The 23,555-nt window shown below is 38.0% G+C and overlaps 1 protein-coding gene across 40 annotated transcripts in view; it reads left to right on the top strand.

Moving 5' to 3' along the window:
• The window catches only part of MAP4K4 (mitogen-activated protein kinase kinase kinase kinase 4), a 218,823-nt gene that overhangs the window by 132,899 nt on the left and 62,369 nt on the right, over nucleotides 1-23,555 (top strand). For all 40 annotated transcript variants that reach the window (XM_090281887.1, XM_090281891.1, XM_090281886.1 and 37 more), the window contains exons 4-11: nucleotides 6,305-6,430; nucleotides 7,673-7,783; nucleotides 11,421-11,511; nucleotides 13,075-13,205; nucleotides 15,027-15,081; nucleotides 16,571-16,649; nucleotides 20,537-20,712; nucleotides 23,388-23,460. In XM_090281887.1, coding sequence (XP_090138013.1) covers nucleotides 6,305-6,430; nucleotides 7,673-7,783; nucleotides 11,421-11,511; nucleotides 13,075-13,205; nucleotides 15,027-15,081; nucleotides 16,571-16,649; nucleotides 20,537-20,712; nucleotides 23,388-23,460 — 842 coding nt within the window. The remainder of the gene's footprint in view (nucleotides 1-6,304; nucleotides 6,431-7,672; nucleotides 7,784-11,420; nucleotides 11,512-13,074; nucleotides 13,206-15,026; nucleotides 15,082-16,570; nucleotides 16,650-20,536; nucleotides 20,713-23,387; nucleotides 23,461-23,555) is intronic.

The raw sequence follows: 23,555 nt of genomic DNA, 5'->3' as shown, positions 1-23,555 counted from the left end.
GCTTTTGGTTTCCATACTTTAAGGTCCCCAATAGCAGATCCAGACGTACCTCAGAAATACTGCGAGTTCTGTTCCAGATCACCCCGATTAACCCTTTGCGTACCATGTGTAATTGCTAAAATTCGTGTGAGAAATGCCAGGTTATTTTGCTAAGAAATGCAGAGTTTATGGAAAATGTCTATAAAAACATTATTATTCATAATAATTTGCTGATATTTTCACGACATATATTAAATACACTTCTTTTGTAAGCAGTGTTCTTTGATGCAATTTAGCAAAAAATTTGTTGCTTTAAAATTATAACAATTATTTTAGAAAAAATAAATTCTTTCCTTCAATATGGCTTTTGAAGTATAATATATGGCATAATATAAAACCTATGATTATAATTTGGAAAAAACATATAACAACATGGATAACAAGCAAGAAGTATGCCAAATATTGCATAATTTTTGGAAAAAAAATAAAACTTCATAACATACAAAAAAATGAACACAAACGGCATTCACACTGGAGACATATATCAATAGATATCAGCAGTGAAAAAGTTTATAAACAAAGATGAAATGCAAAAAACAAAATAATAGTAAAATGTTTATATATTAACATTTGTGGCTATCGACGCATCTTGGGTGCAGTCCTTTGCCACATCTCACACATACTGTTCTTGACCTGATTTTTCTTTCCAGTATTGAGCATTCTTACACAATCTTAGCTTTCTTTCTGGAAGCATCTTTACACCATATATGTGAGAGGTACCTGGTGGGTTTTCTTCATTGCTGGATTTGTTAATAGTGTCTCTAACCTCATGCTATTCTCTGGCAAGCTCTTCTCTTACGGAGGTGTTGAGGTTCAATCAAGACATTGGTTTGTTCACACCTAAAATTTTTTCCTTATGAAGAATGTTTGCATTCAGCAGCATTCTTGATAATACATTGAACACAACCTTCTTCCAATACTTTAGTGTTCTTCTTTCATCCAAATACACGTAAAGCATCATATCAGACGTGTCTATGCCTCCCATGTATCTGTTGTATTCCAATATATCTGGCTTGGAAATTGGTGTCATATTTCTTTTTGGTGCTGTGTTCGATACTGCTGGACCTGAATAAGAGCTAAGGAGCAATGCCTGCTTTCTTTGAGATTCTTTTTCCCTAAACCCACACAGTAACAGAAAGGCACTTGTAAAAAATCTTACCTCTCCCACATTGAACTTTTGTAGAATCTGGTGAGGGAGAAATTTTCAATTCCTATGAAGTGTTCCTGTAATGTATGTCCCTACTGAGTAGAGGTATCTAGCCAGGGGAATTGAACTAAAAAAACTGTCACAAAAGATGTGGTAACCTTTATTCGTATAATTTCCTATGGTAAGCAATTTAGTCACTACAGTATAGGCCAAACCATGTTTTTCACATCATCTTTGTCTGTATTACTTTATGCTCCAAGGTAAGCATAGAATACAAGACAGTAATTTGAGACTGCATCACATATCATCCAAAATTTTACTCCCCAGCGATGATGGTGTTTACTTGGCAAGTACTACAACAATCTGCTGTACCAATCAGACTCTATCAATGCTCAATTGTTGGTGGGGAGTATAGTAATGCCGAAAGATAGATTGGCATGATCAACTATTGGCTGAAATTTAGTACATGGGTCATAGGATGGATCATCAGGAGTACGGATTTTGGAATTGTGTACAAGATGAAAAAACCTCAGCAATAACTGATATCGGCGAGAGAACATGTGTCGAAACCAAGGAGTTAACAAAGATTTCTTTTTTGACCAGTAGCTGTAACATGCTTGGTTTGGTAATTAGGCCCATGTTCAGTATACAAGTTATAAAAGCTTTTATTTCTGCAACTGTTATTGGTTTCCAAGAACTCACTCTAGAATTAGGGGTAAGTTTGTTGTGCGTATCTGTTGGTTTCGGTGACCATCAGCTTCAGCAGCACTTCAGTGAAGGAGAGATGAAAAGAAGCAATTGGCTTAGAATCAGTTGGTGGGGCTGCTTCAAACCTGGAAGCTCTGCAAACTGATGTTGAAGTTGTGTTGTGTCCTGTCCATCTGCATCCCTCTCAGCCCAGCAGCTTTCACTAGCATCACTTTCAGAAGAAGATGGTTCAGTTTCATCTTCCCTTACTTCATCTTCTGATGCACTGGTTTCAAGGTCACTTATCACAAAATCGCTGTCACTCAATTCATTGCTGATCAATTTAGAAATTTCTTCTTCGTGCGAAGTGTCCTTTCTCTTCATTGGGGCACTCATTTTCAATTTTTCTATAAGTGTCTTTCCAATATAAAAAAGCACGTGCACAAAATGAATGAATACTGGCCGTAAGAGTCGTATAAGTTCATATGAGTCCTTTTTTTCATCTACGACTCTCAAAAGTAGTCTTGCTCTTGCAGCACAAAAGAATGATCCACTCTAGTATGATAAGAATATCGCTTCACCCAGAGGATACCAACTTTTGATACTTTTTATTGAAAGCAGAAAAAAGTGCGCGTTTTCCGCAAACACCGTCGGGCAGTGGTGACATCCAAATCGGTTCTGGCACAGAGAAAGACATAACCTTCGTTGTGTTTACAACCTCCTAGAGGGATACCCCAAGAACCAATGCAGCACTTCATGTTTCCGCAGTAAACAGCGTTCCCCTCATTCTGAAAGGGTGACTCGTCAGAGGATATCAGGTCCTTATCTCTCCAGATGAGGGGGTCAGATATTTCAAGGATACTCTGTGATTCCATTGCTGGTGATATGGACCTAAGATGCAGCACTTTGCATTTCCTCAGTAAACAATATCCCCTCATCGGAAAGACTGACTCATTGTAGGATGGTATAAGGTCCCCCACTCTATATCATATCCATACTCAGGTTCCTATCTCTCCATATGAGGTGGTCAAATGTCTCAAGGACTCTCGTCGAGAGAGCAATAAACCTACTCTGCTGAGACACCAGAAAAAATGCTAATGCTATACTGTGAAGCAATGAAAATGTCCATTAGCAAAAGCTTCCTTATCATGCACTCTGCATAGTTTTGACAATTATTGCAACAATAAATTAAATTAAAAGGACCATTTAAAATGTAAGTAAAAATTGTAACAGAATTAGTATGTCAGTATTTGAACAAGTGTAAAAATTTGAAATTTGGGTCAATATGAGAAAAAGTTATATCAGTATATAACCCGAGTTACAAAAAAGAGAACCAAACATAAAATATGAATGATTCCATTGTTATTTACATTTATAGCCATTGAAAAAAGTGCCGCTGGGAGTGACGCTGGCACTTTTGGGAAAATTTGTCAGCGTTGCTCACAGCAACATTGGCACTCAAAGGGTTAAAGCAAATATAACGGGAATTTTGGGGGGTTTTGCTCATAGCTTCAAGAAGTGATTGGCTGCTCTTACTACAGAAACAAAATTATGAAATATTTTAATTTTCCCCTATTCTAATTCAACATTATTCTTTTTACCCCAGATCCTTGTAGGTTTAATGATTTGTATTAAAAGAGAAAATTTTTTGGTTCACTTTCCAATGACCTATTTCCATTCCATTGTAAGGAAAGTGGGATGTTTGACTTTGCAGGGCCCACTGTGTTTAACTGTAGGCCTTGTCTCAGGAGTAACACCACATGCTTTTCCAACATGAGTATGTTTATGTGCTGCTTTTTGTTAAGAATCTCTCCATCTTGACAAACCTCTTCAGCGTTGTCCTCAGGAACCCAGAGATACCATCGGGAGCTACTTGTGGTGACTCAGAAGAGAGCAGACTCCATGTGCCCCGTGCCAATAAGTTGTGGTCACTGTACACTCTACACATAAGCTGTGTGTGTGAATGAGAATGTATACTCTCTGCACATATGCTATACATGTGAATGACTGCATGTGTGTGTACACTATACACATACACTGTGACTGACACGGCGTGTGAGTATGTGCACACTGTTCACATATACTGTACGTGTGAATGACACTGAACAAGTATGTAAATTATGGACATATGCTGTGCATGTGAAGGAGTGTGTGTATACTGTGCGCATACACTACACCATGAATGACACTTTGTGTGAATGGGTGTGTATATCTTGTCCACATACACTATGCATGTGAATGGCACTAGGCATATGAATGAGTGCGAGTACATTATGCACATACACTGGGTGTGAGTGAGTGTGTACACTGCACATACTCTGAGAATGGTTGTGTTACACTATGCACAGATGCATATGAATGGCACTTTGTGTGGATGAGTTTGTGTGTATACTATGTACATACACTGGGCATGTGAATGAATGTGTAGAAAGAGCATACGATAAAGCTTTTGATGAACTGCGGTTTCTAGTTCTATTTGGGGCCTGCTTCCTTATACCTTATGTTATTAGAAATTGTCAACCTTTGTATTTTAGTATAAAGTTCCTTTGAAGAAAGGTCCCGATAGAAGTGTGTTATTCTGTAACACTAGCCCGGCTAAACACTGGTTTCATTTAGAGTTAAGATAGTTATCTTACTTATTCAGTATCACATTTTTCATTGTTAATTAAACCATGGCCATGTTGAAGTCACAGATGATACAATATACATTTGGTGCATAAGGGTTTGAATGAGAATTATTGCACAGACTGTTAATATAGACTGCTTGGCCATGTGATTCTGCTTTTATTTGGAGTCATTACCTCCAAAGCCACAGGACAACTATGCCCATAAAATATGCCGTAATATTCTATACTGGAAACCAAGTATTAGTTCAGAACCGAGCTGGAAGCCATTGTTTTGAGAATCACTGTTTTAAGATGATTACATGTTTTGTTATGTATTTGGTTTCTAACTCCGTAATGTACAACTGGAAGTTGTGCTTTAAATGATAGTTAATTTTTTTCATGTGGTCTTTTCATTAATACCTGGTTAATGATGTTGCAGCTTTTAGTCTTGAACAGTATTTGCAAACCAAACTTCCTTTGGGTCTTTGAGGCCTTGTGAGTGCCTCACAGATGTCAGATGGCACTAGGAGGTGCTAGGCTGTAACAAGAGGTTTCTTCTTTGTGTGTGTGTGTGTGTGTTTTACCTTTTCTTGTTAATGTGTTCCTTCCTGTGTGTGTATGGGAGCATGCGCTCTTATGTGCACTGTCTTCTTTCCTCGTACGGCACACACACGCATCTAGACTGCTCAGAAACTTCTGAGTCATCGGAAGAATATCAGCTGTAAGTGGAATGAGTGTGTCAGTGCAGAAAAGGAAATTTTAGGGAACCAGTCATCATTTCCTTTTGAAAATATGTGTAATAAAGGGAATTTGGTTATCAGATTTTTTCAAAGATCTTTTTATTTTCTAACTAACCAAGGCTGATTTGTTTTCTTTTCCTGCAGTTTCTTTATTTTTTCTCACTTTAATTCTGTTTTCTCCTTGTTCTCATGCTACCTGTAAGTTTTTCTTAGCATGACTTTTTGCAGGTGGTTTAGCAGACCCTCTCTATGTCATGTGTCTGCAACAAAGGGCAGAATAAGCCTGCTGGTGTGGTTTCTTCCCCAGGGGTGCGTATGACAGAAGGGTGGAGACTGGCAGTCATAAGGGTGACTTGTTATTTTTCCAGAGCTCTGTCATCCTCTCTTTCCTTCATTCCTCCTCTGATCTCCTCACACAGACTCTGCATTTCTTCCCCTGCTTATCTTTTTTAATAAAGCAAGAGGCTGGGGAAGAACTGAGTCTAGAACAACCTGCTGCCGCTGATTGGTGTTTTGTTAGTGGGACTTGCTGGACTCACCTGGTTCTTTTTGAGGTGGTAGATTCTCACTAAGTCTGCTGTCCACTGGGCCTGTGGTGCTGGTCTGTATTCAGTAATCTACCCATGGCCTCACCAGAGGGTGAGGCTGTTGTTGCTCAAGGTTGTTAGAGGTGAATCTTTTCTGCCTTAAGTGTGCCAGGTGATTTATCTTCACAAGTGGATTTGAGAAAAGAAATAGCCTTTTCTAGTAATTAGTTGAAATAGTAGCAATCAGTTCTCTTTTTTTCTCCCATTTTTACAGATGAGCAAATTGAGGTCCAAGGAAGTGGAGTAAATAGCCTGAGGCTCACATAGTAGTGCAAGAGCTGGGAACCCAAGTGCCCTCTGCTCCATGCTTCCTGTGTTCATCTTTACCTTTTGTACCTTATGTGTTTCTTGCATGGCTGTAATCACATTTCAAAGTCCCCAGTTGTTGGCACTAGTATAAAGTGAATAGATCTCTCGCTTTTTGGGGGGACTGGAATCTCCAGTAAAATCATGCCCATCATTCAGAAGCCACACATTTTATTTTTATTTTTTCTAAAGGATGAAGAGGAAGAAATCAAACTGGAGATAAATATGCTGAAGAAATATTCTCATCATAGAAATATTGCAACATATTACGGTGCTTTCATTAAGAAGAGCCCTCCAGGACATGATGACCAGCTCTGGGTGGGCACACATTTTCTTTGCTTTTGTGGGGTTTCCTTTTGGGTTATATTAAAAGGGCACTAGGGCCATTCCAGAGGGAGGAAAGAGAAAAGCAAAGAAAAAGGGGCTAATGCCCGATGTCTTTTTGGCCTTCTTGGTTGACATTATACTGATACTTATTTTGATGTTGATTTTACTTTGCCTGGAAAGGAGTTAAATTTGTATTTCAGGAGTAAAATAGCATGTTTTAAGAGCAACGTAACCAAAGAACAAGGAGATTAAGAGCTTGAAAATAAAGCAAAAAACAAACAAACAAACAAAAAACTTTATATATGGAAATTGATTAATATGTAAACTTGGCTGAATGCATCTTTCTTTATCACCTGGAAGTGAGAGACAAATTGCAAGAAGACAAACATGCCAGTAATTTTTAATAATATCAGTGATAATAGTTAATTAAAAAGAATAAATTCCAGGGAATTTCCTGGGCTTGATATATTCAAACTTATCTCTTTTTAAATGCATTTATATTCAAGATGATGAAGCTGAGATTCTGTCAGAAATATGGTTATCTTATTTGTTATACCAAAGGTTCTGGGCTTACAAAGCAGGAAGATAGATGAATACTTTTCCTTATTTTTAAAAAAGCCATTGTAGGAAATTTGCAAAATTAAGAAAGTACAAAGGAAATGGATACTTTCTTTTCCATTGCCCAAATCCCATCATAGTAAAAACTTTAGTTCAGTTGCTCTTTCTGGGTACTTTAAAAATATACTTGTTCCCATGTTGTTTGAACATTTAGATAAAGTAAATACTGTAGTTTTAAAAACTATGTATTACTTAGAAATAACACGTCGCTCTTGTACTAAACCCAGTCAGTGTAAAATAGTTTGAGAATCATAATAATGTGAATCTGGCAAATGAGAAACAATGTTAGGGAGTCTTTTTCAGATTTTTGATAACTGAGCATTAATTAAGGACAAAATGGTCCTCCTGTACCCATGTGCTAAGGAGAGAGAAGAAACATAACCTCTTCAGAAGCTCTCAATCTCCTGGACCAAATTTACATCGTTAATAAATTGGGTGGTGAAATGCTTTCAATAATCTGAATACTTCCAAAGTGATAATGTGCTCAAATCTTGAGGAAGGGCAAGAGGGGTTCAACTATGTTTTCCTAACTTGTCTCGGGTGTGCCCTCATGTCCATGATGCTTCACTGACTGTTGGGCTGTGATGGTCATGGTGTGTCTTTTCTGTCTTATAGCTTGTTATGGAGTTCTGTGGGGCTGGGTCTATCACAGACCTTGTGAAGAACACCAAAGGGAACACGCTCAAAGAAGACTGGATAGCTTATATCTCCAGAGAGATCCTGAGGGTAAGGACAGGGCATGGCTCCAGCGCCCCACATGTGATCTTGTGTTTTATTTTTGTTTCCCTTGCCCCAAGTATTTCCTTACATTAATTATAACTGTACATATTATTCTTTTCATAACAACCAAGGGCTCTGTATCACTGGCTGGCTTTGATAATTTAAGCTATATCATGGTTTTGATATAAAGAATCAAAGTATTCTGGCAAGTATCTAAAGAGAGTAGACATAATAAAAAAATTTTTTTTCTGTATTTCTCTGAAATCATCTTCAGATGTTAAAAAGAAAATCAAAATGGAGGAGAGGAGAAATTATTGTTATTGTTTTTATGGGAATCCTGTGTCTAAGATGCTAAATTCTGGCTTTCAAAATCATCCTGTGGAATGTGGCATTAATTGTTAGAATATCTTGCAATATTTACAAGGAAAGGTTCTAATGTTTAATATTATTTACAGCCACTTAGAAAACTGGCTTATGATCTAAGAGTAAGTTTCTGAACTACTGTTACAGCAGCTTCCGAATGATTCCTTTTAGTAGCAGAGCCAGGCTGGTGTCATAGGCAGAAGGTTCTTAGTATTCCATACTTGAAAAGTGCCTTTGAGTTGCCAGTGGGCCTCTCTTTTTTTGGTCAGTCAGTCATCAGTTTTCTCTTCACTTATCCCTATATTACACACTTAGATGACTTGGTTGCATTTCATTTGCCACCACATTAAAAAAATAAAGGCTATAGAGTTAAACTGGAACCTAATTGTTATGCTTCTCTCACTAATAAAAAAAAAGTTACTTTGTTTTTTATTTGTAGGTAAATTTACCCCAATTTTTATATTTAAGTTTCATAAAGGGCTGCAGATTTTAAAAATGCCATGTAGAATTCATAGAGATAAGTTTTAATTTTTTTTATTTAGATATTGTGCACAGCCATTGAAAATAGAAATTTCCCTTAAGAAAACTAATTGTGAGGATGAGTTGTGAGAACCATCTACTTATAATCATATTCAGATTTCATTATTAAAACATCAGGGTTCTATCTTTTATGGTTTTTACCAGGAGCAGAGTCTAAAAGTGGGAAAGTAAGTACTCTGTCCTGCACTGCTGAGATGGAGTTTAGTGTTTGTTACGTGTAATTCCAGTGTAGGAATTCTCAAGCAGAGAGCTAGATTTTAGTATGAATATCCAAGGCAGCAAATATATTTCAAATAGACAGTTTACATGCTTTTATATGCAGAGGCAAGCATTGTTTACCTACTATATATTTAATAAGTATATTTAGCTATTTTACCACCATTTGTTTCAGGCAACATTAAAAATTAGCCCAGGTTGTTTGATTCCCCTGTTCAACGAATATAATAGCTTAATAGACATCTTTTTGAGATGCAGCAAGTATTTTCCACCTCACTGAGCATATGAAATGGTAGTTTCCATCATCTGCATTTCATCTAGGATGGAAATTTTTTCTATGACAAAAATCTAAATGAACTTAAAAAAAAAAAACCCTCTGGAATAGTTGGGGCATCAAAAGCTGGTGTGTATTCATGATGAAGGAATTACTGAGTGTCAGTTCTGGTAGAGAGAAGGCAATATGGTAGGAAGGGGGGGTAAGCTCTCATGAGAAAGGAGGGCGGCCACCCCAAGCAGGTAACCTGGGATCTCAAAGACATGGCCAGGGGTAATGTCTATAGTGCTAAAACATGTTCTCATTTCTTAGTGGATGCTAGATTCAGATGCTGCTATGTTAAGATCCCTCAAAAGGTTGAGAGTCTTGAGCATATAGAAAAGCTTTCTTGGGCTGGTCCACTGAAACTCTTGAGACCAAAAGGTTTATGGACAGAGCCAGCACATTTATTCCAGCCCAATTTCACATTCACAGTCCAAACGGCAGTTATGCACATTTTGGTAGAAACCAGTATTTTCTGTAGAGTACGGACACTTGTGGCCTTTCATACCCAATACTGAAGGACAGCCTTCAACAGCTCCTTGTTCTGTGTCTATGAGTGAAATAGTTACAGGAAAACTGTTCCCTAGTTTTGAAACATTGATTCAGTGGTCTAGAATGGGTATTTCTGTGTATTTGGACTTGTCATCTCTGCTAAAAAAGAACAACTGTGGCTTGACTTTTGGCATGAGAGTAGTTGAACACACATATTCCATCCCTCCTGGGTACTTCATCTAGGAAAAGTGTCTTCATTGTTCAGAGCAATCATGACTTGGGTTGACATTGGTTAAGACCCTGCTAGCCACAACTTCAGCAGTGTCGATGCAGAAGCTGCCATCCTTCACAGTACAGGGAAGGAGACATTTCTCATGTTTATTGCTCTTAAGGAACAAGAGTGCACCCAGGCCGCATTTGTCTGAGAACATATGGGTACTTGTGTTGGTTGCTAAAATAACCCTATAAAAGTGTATGGAGGGGGTTTGTGAAAGTTAGAGAATAAAAAATGAACTGAAGTAATAAAAGCAGGAAATAGGAAAGAATTAGGGAAGCTAATATATTTAAAGAATTAGAGTCAATATTTTTTGGTCTCTTCTTTTGCTGTTCAAAGTTATTTCCTGCTGAAAGGAGGGACTCTTCCTAACTATAGTGCTAAGATACCATATATTTTTAGTGCTCTTTTTTCCCTAGTCAGTGCTTTGTGGTATAGCACTGCATATCCTGTGTAGTGAAAGAATATACAGAGCCATCAAATGCACTCTGTTCTGTTTCACGAGCAGACTTAGGTGAAGAATTATTTAGAAACCCCTGTGCTAGAAAAACAAGTGTTCTTTAATTCATAGCCAAAACATGCTAACAATAAAACCCATAAAAAATTAAACAGTAAAATCAAACCCTTGTGTCTAATCTGCCCTTTCTGAATTGAGTCCTTTCAGAGTGAATAGGTTCCTTGTAATTTTAAGAAGGTAGGCTCTAGATTTCTAGCTAAAGATGGAACATGTAAATGAGTTGTGAAAATGGTGCATTTTTATCTTTTAGACCATATTTGGATGCAAAATGTGGTTGTGTTCTTGCTCCTCCTTTCGTAAAGAGACATTCTTTTGGGCTTCCTTCCAGACCCAAGGTTATCAAAAAGTACTATATGCCCAGTAGTGTTTGTCTCTTCGGGAAAGAAATGCTTAAACACACAGCTCCTTTGGCAGAATATTTTACACTTGAGGTAGAGGTGGGATTGATCGACAGTTTGTCACTGTGTGCTGGGAAAACCAGGCAGTGTTCAGGGCCAAACTTTAAGCCACGTTGTCACCCTTTGCTTTCCCCCTGGAATGTGTCTAGTTCAAGTATATCACAGTCACCCACTGAAAGATAGGGGTGTAGCATGGGAAAGGAACCACCCTGTACACAAATAGCATAAATTATAGCAGAGAGAGTACAGAAGGAATCTGCAGTGTCTTCCAGGAGCAGCTAGAAAGTGGTGATGTTGCTCATAGGGGGACCTAACCCATTGGAGTTGGAGTGGAGGTGCTTCTTTCTGTCTGTGTAGTGTTATGGGTGATGTCTTTCTGGAAGTGCACTAAGATTGAATTTGTATGTTCTAAATATGGTTCACAAAACATTTTGGTCTACACATGCACTTTGTCATAAAGAGTGTGTTCTTGGTTATTTACTTAACAGTGGTAAAGAACTAAAGTTCAGATCTGTCTTCCTATTCAGGGACTGGCACATCTTCACATCCATCATGTGATTCACCGGGACATCAAGGGCCAGAATGTACTGCTGACCGAGAATGCAGAGGTGAAACTTGGTACGTGATAGATGTACCACAGGATCTTATACTTGTACCTGGTGCAGACCAGCAGTACTCCCTGCCCCGTTTGCATTTAGCCCAAAGTTCAGTCTACTACCCACGTTTTCTGTTTCTCCTCTATTTAACAAGTGGTAACCAGGCATATTGCTTGGCCTGGCTCCACCTCCCTTCTCTCATGCTTCTAGTCTCTGCTCTGTTCTCTGTGTCGTAGACAGGCTAGTGTCTAAATCACATCATGCCATTTTCCTGCTTAAAGACCACTAATGGTTTTCTACTTTACTTTGAATAAAGTCCACATTTCTAACCATGGCTCAAAAAAAGCCATGGCCCCTGCTAGTTTCAAACCTCATTTTGTGACGACCCTCACTTCTCTCTTCTTCCTCAGTCACTAACTTTTAACTTCTTTGGAACCTGACTCCGGGCCTTCTCACATACTGTTCCCCAGTTTTGAAGCTACAGTTTTTTCCTTCATCCTCATAGGCCTTCCCTGACCCTCTGATCTGTGTTGGGTTCCACTGCTTGTTTCCTTCATAATAATGACCACAATTTATAATTATAAAGCTGTTTGTTTACTTTATTTTTCTGGATGTGCAATGACCAGGATTGATTTTATTTGCCAGAGTATTCTTACCCAGTACTTAGCCTAGTGCCTTGAATGTAGTAGGTGCTCAATAAACATATGCATTGATGAATGAATGGAGGGATGGCGCTCAGGATGTCTTACTGGAGATGGTTTTATAATGGTTCTTTTATATTTGTTTCCCCTTACCTGTATCTGAACTCGTTATCATCCCATTTTCATATAATAGTTCTGTCAGATTTTTAAACAGAATTTACATTGTTTTCTTCCACTAAGACATCACAGAAAATCTCTTTATGCTTGTAAGAATTTAGTCCACCTTTCAAAAATTGTAGGCACAGTAGTTTTACTTGAAAAATAAGATGGTCTTCATCATTGCTATCTTGCATAGTGCCTGTATTGATTGGTCATCTGTGGAGGAAGTCTACCCAATTGGAAAATCCCCTCAAAACTAAGAGAGGAGTAACTTGAATGGTTCTTATTCCTAACAACGCAGCAAGCTGTGTGTGTGCCCTGCATTGCCCCATGGTGCCAGGCCTGTGATAGTCCCTCAGTAATCACTGGGTGGTAGATTGCTGGTGCTGTCTAGGTAGCACTGACTGCCTGGCCTGTGAGTCTCTTGTCTCGGGGTGGGGGCATTCACCTTGAGAGCTGGCCAGGTGGTTTTTTGAGGATGACCTGGAGACAGATGTTGAATCTGTTACCCCTGCGAGTAATGCCACTCCTCTTTAGGGGAAGCTCAAGGAGGTGATCAGGTCCAGGTTTCTCAGCTTCCAGACTGGTAGAGGATCTTGTTGGCTTTGCTCAGGAAAATTGCTCCTTATCATTGTTGGTGATCTTGAGGAGTTTGCATGTCCATAAAGTATTACTGGTTCAGTTTATTCTGAAGACCTCTCTTCCTCTCTCTTCCTCACTTTTCTTACTCTAGTATTTTCCTTGTTTGTTAATTGTGGTTTACTTTTTCTTTCTCTTCCTCCTAGTCGATTTTGGTGTGAGTGCTCAGCTCGACAGGACCGTTGGGAGGAGAAATACATTCATAGGCACCCCCTACTGGATGGCTCCTGAAGTCATCGCCTGTGATGAGAATCCAGATGCCACCTATGATTACAGAGTAAGAGGCACCTGCTTGCTTGGCCTTCATTGGGTCCCTGGCATTCCTGAGGGATGGGGTATGCTTACAAATTTTGCACCCTTATTCCTTCCTGCTTTCTCTATGAGGATGACATGGGCACCGTATTGCAGGTGCAAGTTTACAGCACAGTATTTAGCTACTGTCTTCTGTTTCCATTCTGCGATCATCACTTGATTTCTTACTAAATAATATACTGTTTTCAGAGTGGTCAGGGTCACTTTGTTGTGCATAGAACTTTCTGTTATTAGCATATTAAATGATTCTGCCCTGTTTGCTCTCCTTTTTATTTTGAAGAATGTATTATAATCAGATATTTATTTTTAAAAATATGGTCAGAATATATAGCAATAGCTTGAAATTGTTAAAGAGCTATACAAGTGATTTTGCTATACAAGTGAATTTAAATTATTAGAGTGACCTCTAGGGACGTATATCAATAATGCACTTTTTAAATTCTGGTGTACCTGTTAATAATATTTGAAATTGAGTTCATATCGTAACACTCTTCAGTGTGCCGCAGTATTTACTATAATTACCCAATTAATGAAACTCAACTTAAAAGCCTGTGGTGCAGAGGAATTTTTATTTTTTTATTTGTTGAAGTACTTTAAAATAGATTGCAGACATTATGACTTTTCACTTGTTAGTATATCATTCTATATCTCCAAAATTTGCAGACATTTTCCAACATTCTCAAAATATTTTCATACATAAGTAAATTAAAAATAATTTTTAAAAAATCCATAGTTATACCCAACTATATTTAGCAACATCGCCTCAGAGGAGATATGTGGCCTGTGTTGTATCACACTAGGGAGCGTAGAACACCTGCTTGTCCTACCACTGATGCTGCTGAGATTGGTCACTGATTCGGTTGAGGTGGTAAACCCCTCCTTTGTACCCTTATAATATAGAAAACTATCAACGCAAGGGAGAAAGTTGTGGGCCTCTCCTTGTAATCATATGTGTTTTATTTCTCTAAATAATTACAGGTTATTTAGAAAATCCTTAAACTAAACAACTTTAAGTGATTCCTGTTAGGGTAGCATATAAACAAAAGAATGCTAATGATAGTAATAATCCATTATCTACTTTTTTAAAAAAAATCTTGTTTGGATTTTAAGAAATTAACTGGTAATATTTTATTCCTTCATCATTTAGTATTTATTGAGTGCCTACCACATGGGAGTCACAATTCCAGAGATGCAGAAGTGAACTTATACTTGAGTGGTGAATAAAGTTAAAATTCAAAACTTAAAAATAAAAGATTCTGTGCACAGAAAGACACTTTGCTTATTGCTCACCCCCTACTAAGTCTGAGGCGAGAGTAGAGAGATTTGGCAGCAAGACTCACAGTAGTGAGCTGTGTTAGATTTTATTAATTCAGCTGTGGACCTTTTATAGAGAGTACTTTCTAGCCTTTAAATTTTTAACATCTTTATTAAGTTTGAGATGTTAACATAACACAAGCATAAACATATATCAGGGCCAGGAGTCTAAATTATTGAATTCTTGTAAAGAAATGAAGAAACACACTGAGCAGCCAGAGAGAGCTTTCAATGGACTGGATCTAGCTCTGTCATAGATGTTAGTGGTTCTGATGAACAAATCAGTGTTATCTTTATTATTCCTCTGGAAGGTATCTTAAAACCTGTTTGTGCTTTTAATTTCCTGGCAAACCTCTTTTCAGTTTACATATCAAATAATATATTTATATCATTTGTGTGACTAACCAGCATTGTTAAGCTAGTGGCCTCATAACTGATATGCTACCTATAACATACTGTTCTGTTTTTGCAGAGTGACCTTTGGTCTTGTGGCATTACAGCCATTGAGATGGCAGAAGGTGCTCCCCGTAAGTAATGTTCTTTATAGCCAATTGTTATGTGTAACTTAACCCTAGCTTCAAGGCTTCAAAAAAAAAAAAAAAAAAAAAAAATGGCTTCATTCCTCAATGAAAGAAAGCCATTCCTGGTGGGGTGTGCAGATGAAGAGAATCATAAATACCATGAGGCTTTAGATATAAAAGGAATACCTGGTATACACTTTGCTTTTGGAGATCTCCCTGAGTCTCTAGGCTACATTATTCTTTATTTAAGTTGTATTCAGATGTGAGACCTGAAATTACGGTGACACCAGATAATAGACAGTAATTTTTCTTTCTACAAGTTGAACTTAATATTCAGTAAAACCAGTCTTAACACATGAAATTTAAGTATTACTTGTGTTTTGAATTTATAAATAGAGACAAAACTTTTAACCTGTAGAATGATCTTTTTTTGGTATTCCTATGCAATTTTGCTTCTGCTTTGGATTAAATCAATGACAACTTCATAAAATTTATTTTTGATCAGGGATGTGGTAGAATTGCAGAGAACAGAAAAAAATATATAGCATTTTCTGCTGGGTTCCCTAATAAAAATGTATACACCAAGAGCGTATAGCTGTCTGGTACGTAGTTGTTGCTGAATAAAGTTTTGTTGAATGAATGAAAAAAATTACTAACAGCTAAGAATTAGTTTGCAATAAAGAAATGGATATCTGCTGTGAATACCATATGTTCTGTCATGCTTTCTTTTGAGGAACTGAGACAGGGAAGTAGTATTACCTGATCCTTTGTCTCAGGTTTTTTTTTCCCCACACTATGGGAATAGTATTTGTCTTTTTTTTTTTTTTTTGCTCCCATTTTCCACCTGTCTTGTAAGATTCTCATGAAGGTAAATAAACACATGAAAATCCATATTGTCCATTGTGTACATGTGTACCTAACATGCCTTTGTTGGGCAAGTGATGGGAGTACAACCAGTAATTGCACAGAATTAAACAATTCCATTTTACTCTAATAGATTTCCTGTTTCTTGGTAATAATAGCTATAATAATGAACAATTGACATTTTTGGAGGGTTTAACTATGCTTAACTGTGTTCCAGGCAACCCTATGAAAATAAAATTATTAAGCCAGACCTGTGTGGCTCAGTGGGTGGAGAGCCTGCCTGCAAAGCAAAAGAAACTAAAATTATTTTCATTTAAATCTTATAGATGGTTCAGAAACTTAAACTGTGATTCTTCTAACACTTTGAATCAATATTTATCTTTGATTCATGAAAGCTTTTCGATGTCTTTTTGAAATTGTACATTCTTGTTGTACTGGTCCTCCTTATATTTTGCTGTTTAAATGGGGAATTCAGAGTTTGCCGTAGAGCTCATATCTAGTTGTCTAGCCTGCTTGACATAAAGCATATCAATCACATGATGGGACAGAGCCTTTGATATATGAGTGAGCCCTAGATATCAAGAATGAATAAAATAAGTGCTATACTGACACAACCATCTCCTTTCCCCAGCTCTCTGTGACATGCATCCAATGAGAGCACTGTTTCTCATTCCCAGAAACCCTCCTCCCCGGCTGAAGTCAAAAAAATGGTAAGCTACCAATGATTTTTTTTTTGTTGTTGTTCTTTTCTTCTTATTTTTCTTTTTTAAAATTGTTCCTTTTTAAGTTTTACTCAGAGAAAACATTCTGGCCATTCTGATTCACAAAGAACACAAAAGCCAGTGTTCCCAAAACACCAGTTAGAAAGTGTATTGTTGGTTTGTTTTGTTTTCCTTGCTAGATTCTCTTTGTATTACAAAACAGTGACAAGTGGCCGTAATGGAACACCATGACATGGTTAAAGAAGAATGTTCCATTTTACTATATCAACACACTTTTAAGTGTAATGTTTTTCTAAACATTTTTGCATTTAAAAGCAAGGCTGTATTGACTCATGGTTCCTCAGGTGAAACAGGATGTTAAAATTAATGGTGGCACTCACTATTAATATTATAAAACATTGAAGTTAGTGTGCCTTTTTCATTCCAGAAGAACACATTACAGGTAGGGTCCTCTGTCTTTGGGCTGCCACCTTTTTTTTCTCCTGCAGTTCTCAGTTATATATCTGCAAAACAAAAAATTATATTCGTGAAGAGAGACGATGATGACCTTCACTGATGAAAGCGTTAAGACTTGAAGCAGTGTGAAAAAAATGCTAGTTTGATTTAATTTTTAAATTATTAAGGTAGAGGGCAACGCTTTGTTTTTGTCTGAGAATTGTGCCCGCTTGTTCCCTCTTGAACTATGAGTTCTTGTGTCAGCTCTTGTTTGCACTCAGGCTCCCTGTGCCTGCGGGCCTTCGCTTCTCTGTCTGCTCCCTGTTTTCCTGGGCTCATGTATCTTACTAATGCCTGATTATGATGGTTTGGTTTTGTGTTTTTCCTTTCTGTAACTATTTTCCAGTTAGTGTTGTCTCCTCTTCAATTCTGACTGTTTTAATTCTGGTATAGGTAGAAGATCTTGAGTTTAAGCCTTTCATTCTGGATTTGGTCTTTTAGCTGTTACTGTCTTCTCTTTTCTTCTCGGTTATTCACCTTCCGATGTTTTGTAGCTTTCTTTTCCCATCTGTGGGTGTACCCGCACACACACGTTTTCACTCTTGTTTCTTTCATGCTGCTCCCTGTCCCTCCCTGTCTTTTCTCCCAAAACATTTTACCATCCTTTTCCCCACTTGTTGTTTGCAGAGACTCTTTTTCTCATTCTTTTTATTCTCTTTAACCACATTCAACTCAGAAAACTGAGGTTGCCAGTTTTTAGAGAGGTTTTTTAAGGCTGTACAGTAGCAGAGATTTTAGTCTCAATGGTCTCCCGTATTAAAACATGATAACTGGATACCCATGGGTGGCCAGCCCTAGGGAGACCAAATGCATATAGTGGACATCACCAAGGAGGAAGCTGTGCGGCTGGGGTATCACTTTACCTGTCTCATGCAAAACTAATAGTACACACTTTCTTTTTCTCTCTCAGATTTTATTAAAGGGAGTTTATGCTCTGTCTTCAGGGTACCTCACAGTTTCCAGGACTTGTCAGCTGGGCCCACTCTGATGATTTTGTTCATTACTTGCAGTTTGGGAATTTTCCACTATGTGCATAATACAGTGATGTTAAGAGACAGATGCAGATGACAACAAATTCTTCCTGTGGTCTTACTCAGACTTTCTCCAACAAACTTGATTAGATGCGTTTTCATCCATTGTTCTCACTTTACCTGAGTTTTCCAAAGGGACGAGATCATTGCAAGCATTAGGTCCTCCTTCCTTTATGATTGTTGTCTTTCTGTCTACTGCATGTAGCTTCTGCTGTCTTTGGAGAAGTGGCTTCCACGATGATCAGTGTTCTACTCTCTTCCAGCAGAATGTGATAGTTGATTTTAAAGAATGTACTATAGAACATTGATTCCCAAGTGCTAATCTGTGGACATAGTACATGATGATTCCTTTAGAATCTTTTAGTTTAGGGCTCTAGCCTCAAAATTTCTGGTTTGTTAGGTCTGAGGAGTGACCCAGGTATTTGTATTTTTAATGACTCCCAAAATGATCCTTGTGGGCAGTGGGGTTTGGGAGTCTCTGTTAGAGCATTCCACTACATCCTCCATGTACCTTGTTTACCACAGAATAAAGTAACAACCTCCTTGAGTGACTTTGGGGGCCCTTCTTTGAGCTGACCCCAACCTATTTTTCTGTTCTTTTCCACTTTTCATTCTAGCAACAGAAAACAATTTATTATTCCTAATAGTTTTTGCCCTTTGTTCATGTCATTCCTTTCACTCTGGAATGACGGCTTTTCTCTCCCATTTTTGGAATAGCAAAGATTCTATTTTTCCTTAATGTCTAACCCACTCTAGCAGTAGTCCTTTTTTGTCTTCCTCTGTAAGTCTGATGATAGATATACCTGCTAATGTGTATACATATTCTCCACTTTATTTTCTGTGTGTATTTCTTAAAGAACCTAGCATAAACTAATATAAATTGTTGATCCATAAATATTTGTTGAATTGAAAGAAATAGTGTTTGAATGGAAATATAGGACAACAGAAGTGATTCTTAAAAGCAGTGAAGTTCATTGGAAAGAATTGAACTAATTTTCTAAATCACATTTTCAAAGACTGAATAACTCATTCATTCAACAAAAATTTATTATGTACTTATTGTGGTCTGCCATACTCAGTGTTGGATATTGCTGACAAATTGAAAAATAGGGACCAGTTTCTGACCTGTGCCATTTCAGACCAGCAAGGGAGACAGAGCATTAAGTGCCTAGTGTGTTAAGTACTGATAGCCCCAGAAGGAAGGCTTCTCACCTGGGGCGTGTGGAGTGGAGTGTTGCCAGGAAAGGCTCACCAGGAAAGATGAATCCTGAGCTGGGTCTGGAAAGATGTGATGGGTGAGACTGCCTGGGCCAAAACAAGGGATGGGATCCTCATGAGCCAGGCACCTCTCAGCAAAAATCCAAGTGGCTTGTCTTATAAATGTTGGTGACAGAGTCTTTGCTCCCTTCAAAACTATTATTTCCCCCTCTATGCATTAAACATAAAGAACTAATAAATACATTAGTCCTTCTCTAGGTTACGGTTCACTTATCGTGGCCTCATTGTATCACGGGACTTTTTAAAATATTATATTTAAGTATTTATTGCGTATTTTTCTCTATATTGCGGGATTTTGTGGTACTATATACATATGTTGTTAAAGTTACGGAGGTTTAAGAGTGTAGAATATGTTTAAGAACATAAGTAGTGTTTATAAAAATGTGGAAAAGGTTAATAAGGGAGTGGGAAAGGTTAATAAGGGACTTTGAACAGTTTACAAGTGTGTGGGAAGGGTTTATAAAGCCTTAAAATATATGTAAATGCTAAAATAAATGTAAGGTTCCTACTTCACGTATTTTCACCTATCGCGGGGGGTGGAGGGTGTCTAGAACGTAATACCTGCGATAAGTGAGGGAATACTATAAACCAATTTGAGACTTTGATTGAAATGTCTTATTAACAGGTTCAAGAAAAGCCCCAGCATTCAGTCACTTACTTGGCTCCTTCTCTTATTTTCTATGTTGTCCTTGTCTTTCAGGTTCCAGACATCTATCCTCCCATCTGCCTTCATTTTCGCAAAAACTTCCCCTTTACCTCCTCGCCTCCTCCACCCCTATGATTAAATGATTAATGAACAACATTAGTTCATTTAAATCAGACTTCCTTTATGACTGTTTGTGGCATGTTGTCATTGTTAATGATGTAACCCTTCAATGGTGTGTAAGTCATGCTCCTGTCCCCAGTGTCCCGAGCTCCTGTTTATGTCCCCTGCATCATCCCTGTGCATTTATAGTACATTCACAGAGATCCTGAGGCTCTTCTTTGATTTCAGGCTTATAAGTTGCTGACATTTTGGAGCCTTGCTTTTGGGGTAGTAAGTTGATGATCTTTTTTTATTTCCACTTATAGGTCAAAGAAATTTTTTAGTTTTATAGAAGGGTGCCTGGTGAAGAATTACATGCAGCGGCCCTCCACAGAGCAGCTTTTGAAACACCCTTTTATAAGGGATCAGCCAAATGAAAGGCAAGTTAGAATCCAGCTTAAGGACCATATAGACCGGACCAGAAAGAAGAGAGGAGAGAAAGGTATTAAACTTGTTTTTATTTTTATCTTTAAAAAATGCATATATATGTATATATATTAAAACATTTTTTTTTTGCCAACTAGCATAGGTTGCTTCTGTCCCAACCGTGAGTGTGTTCACTAACCCAGTGCTTGAGGAGTTTGTCTGTGCTTTGCAGATCAGTGAGGGGCCTGTGGTCTGCCTGGCTCCAGGCAGTATCCACAGAGCTGTGCTGTGTATTGCCAAGCTGACGCCAGTTAGACCCTGCAGCTGGTCAGCACAGCGGGTTGTTTTTATTGTTCTTTCTCAGGAGCACATCTCTGTTGCTGCACTTCTTACTTAATTGTGGACGTTGTGACCTACATACATCACTCACGGTTTTTTGAGCATCAGCTGTGAACATTGTCATCACTGTGTTCACCTGTTATTTTCACGCATCGGAACTCCTGAATTTCTTACTGCTTTCCGTTTCTGCCCACGCTGTGCTTAGGCCTGAGTCACATGAATGACCTAACTACTTTTCTCCTTTTATTGCACAATGTGAACATGCCCTTACGCTTGCTAATTGAGGTTTCTTTCTGTTTTCAATATCATGGTTTGATATCTTTCTATGTTCTGTGTTCACCTGCCTGGCGTGCGCTCTGTTTTCCTCTGTCCTGCAAGGTACCGATCAAGCTTCATCACCAGCTTCACGAAAGCTGCGTCCCTGAGGTCTCTAGTTTACTTCGACCTTTCTGTTTTGCAAATGCTTAGAGTAACTTTACAGAACAACATTAGGATCACAGGTATATTGTTCATGAATTTGTTTTGACACTCAAATTTCAAGGCCAAAGAAGAAACTAAAAAGAGCCAAATTCAATGCAATAAAAGAATCGGTCACAGTCAACCTTTGGAAGCCTTTACTGACCTGTTTACACGTTCATTTCCGTCTTATACAACTTGGGTATTCAGAGTTAAATCATTGATGTTCACAATCATTGTTTTGCTCTCTGATACACTCAGTCTTAAAAATTATTATTAACCTTTTGTAATTAAGCTATGCAGTTTTAACAAAGTGAACTAAATTTTTGCAACAAAATAAAGCTTTTTTTGGTAAGGGTCATTTGCATGTTGGATCCTTTTCCCATTACTTTCTTTTTATACTCACCTGAGGACATACTTATTGATTTTAGAGAGAGGGGAAGGAGGGAGGTGAGAGAGAGAGAAAAACACCACTGATCAGTTGGCTTTCGTATGCACCCCAGCTGAACCCCCAAACTAGGCATGTGCCCTGACTGGGAATTGAGCTCACAACCTTTCAGTTCATGGGATGACAGTCTAACTGAGCCACACTGGCCAGGGCTTCTATTAATTTCTTAATAATAGCCAACAGTCATGAAACATTTGCTATGCCAGGCATTGGACTAAGTACTTAACTGGAGTATCTTGTGTATTTTTCATCATCCACATTTTGCAGATAGGACAGTGGGCACCTTATCTTCATTTCTTATCTTCAAGTCACAGTGGCCTCTTTTTTCTCTATCCATTAATTCATCTTCCAAGTATTCTTAGCTTCTTGTCAATAATTAACAGTTTATTGTACAAAATTTTAGATATATCAGATAAGCTATTTAAAGGACTCCAAAGATGATTTAGGTGGAATTTCCCTTGGAAGCTAGCCTATTTTTATGTTCTTTAAAATTATATAGTTTTGACTGTCTAGCATAGGAGATATAGATTGATGAATTTGTGTGCGATACACACACACACACACACACACACACGATGTATCTACAATTATATATTATAGAGACTGAACCATAGTTTAAGTTCTCAGTCTCATTTTTCTTACCAGGAAACTGATTTTAAACTTAGGTCTGGAAAAAAGTTAGAAATGTACTTCTTGTTTATGAAGAGATTTTGTTTTATAAATCTCTTCAATCTTTTTAGTTTTGATTGCTCTGTGGCATGAAATTGCCCTCTGAAAGTCAGGTACTGGTATTAACTGAGGGACCAATAAAACAAACTGTTACTTTTGGAAAGATGTCATAAAACCTATTGAAATAAAAAAATAAGTTATTCATGTTGAATCTTTTCTTAAGTCTGGTCCAAGGAGAGCCACTTTTGTCTCCTTTTGCTGTATTGTTTCATCAGTTTCTCCCTGATTTCACCTCTATAATTTGTGGGAACATCCAATTGTTTTGCCTGCCATAAGTATGTACTTCGTGTTTTACTTCTTGTCAGCCCAGCAGACCTTCTCTCTGCTGCACTTTAGGTAGATCCCTGAGTACAATTGTAAAAATAAGTCTTTAGTTGCCTTCGTTTGGGCAGTTAAGTCTTTCTTTTTAATTTTGACATCAGAGTGGATTTGGGTTTTCTGAATTTGCTGATGCTTTTGGGCCATTTTTTTTTTTTCTGTGTGGAGGGCTTGGAGCCCCTGTCATAGCCCTGCTTCCCTTCAGTAGCTCATCCCCTGAAGGGTTGTCTTGAATGTAGTGAAATCTGCTCTTGCCTGGCAGTGAGTAAGCATAGCCCAGGGACTTGCCACCACTTACTGTGGGAAAGTTGTGTCTTGCTACTCCTTCCCCCAACTTCTCCATGCACATTGTTATTTTCACAGAGTATATTATTTTCTGCCTTAACTCTCTTGGAGATGCATTCCTGTACTTGCATGTGTCATGATTTGTGAACTGTCCCATTGATCTTTTTTTTAAATAGATGAAACTGAATATGAGTACAGTGGCAGTGAGGAAGAAGAGGAGGAAGTGCCTGAACAGGAAGGAGAGCCAAGGTAATGATAAAGCCACCGTTCAGCTTCCTGCAATATGAAGAGTCATGCCAGGATTTCAAAAGACTCACTTCTATGTAGTGTGACGAATCTTAAAC

The sequence above is a fragment of the Furipterus horrens genome, unplaced genomic scaffold (assembly GCF_987537825.1).
Source record: "Furipterus horrens unplaced genomic scaffold, mFurHor1.1.pri manual_scaffold_6, whole genome shotgun sequence".
Lineage (NCBI taxonomy): Eukaryota > Metazoa > Chordata > Mammalia > Chiroptera > Furipteridae > Furipterus > Furipterus horrens.
The sequence above is the reverse complement of the archived record's forward strand: the minus strand, read 5'-3'. Positions and strand labels throughout refer to the sequence as shown.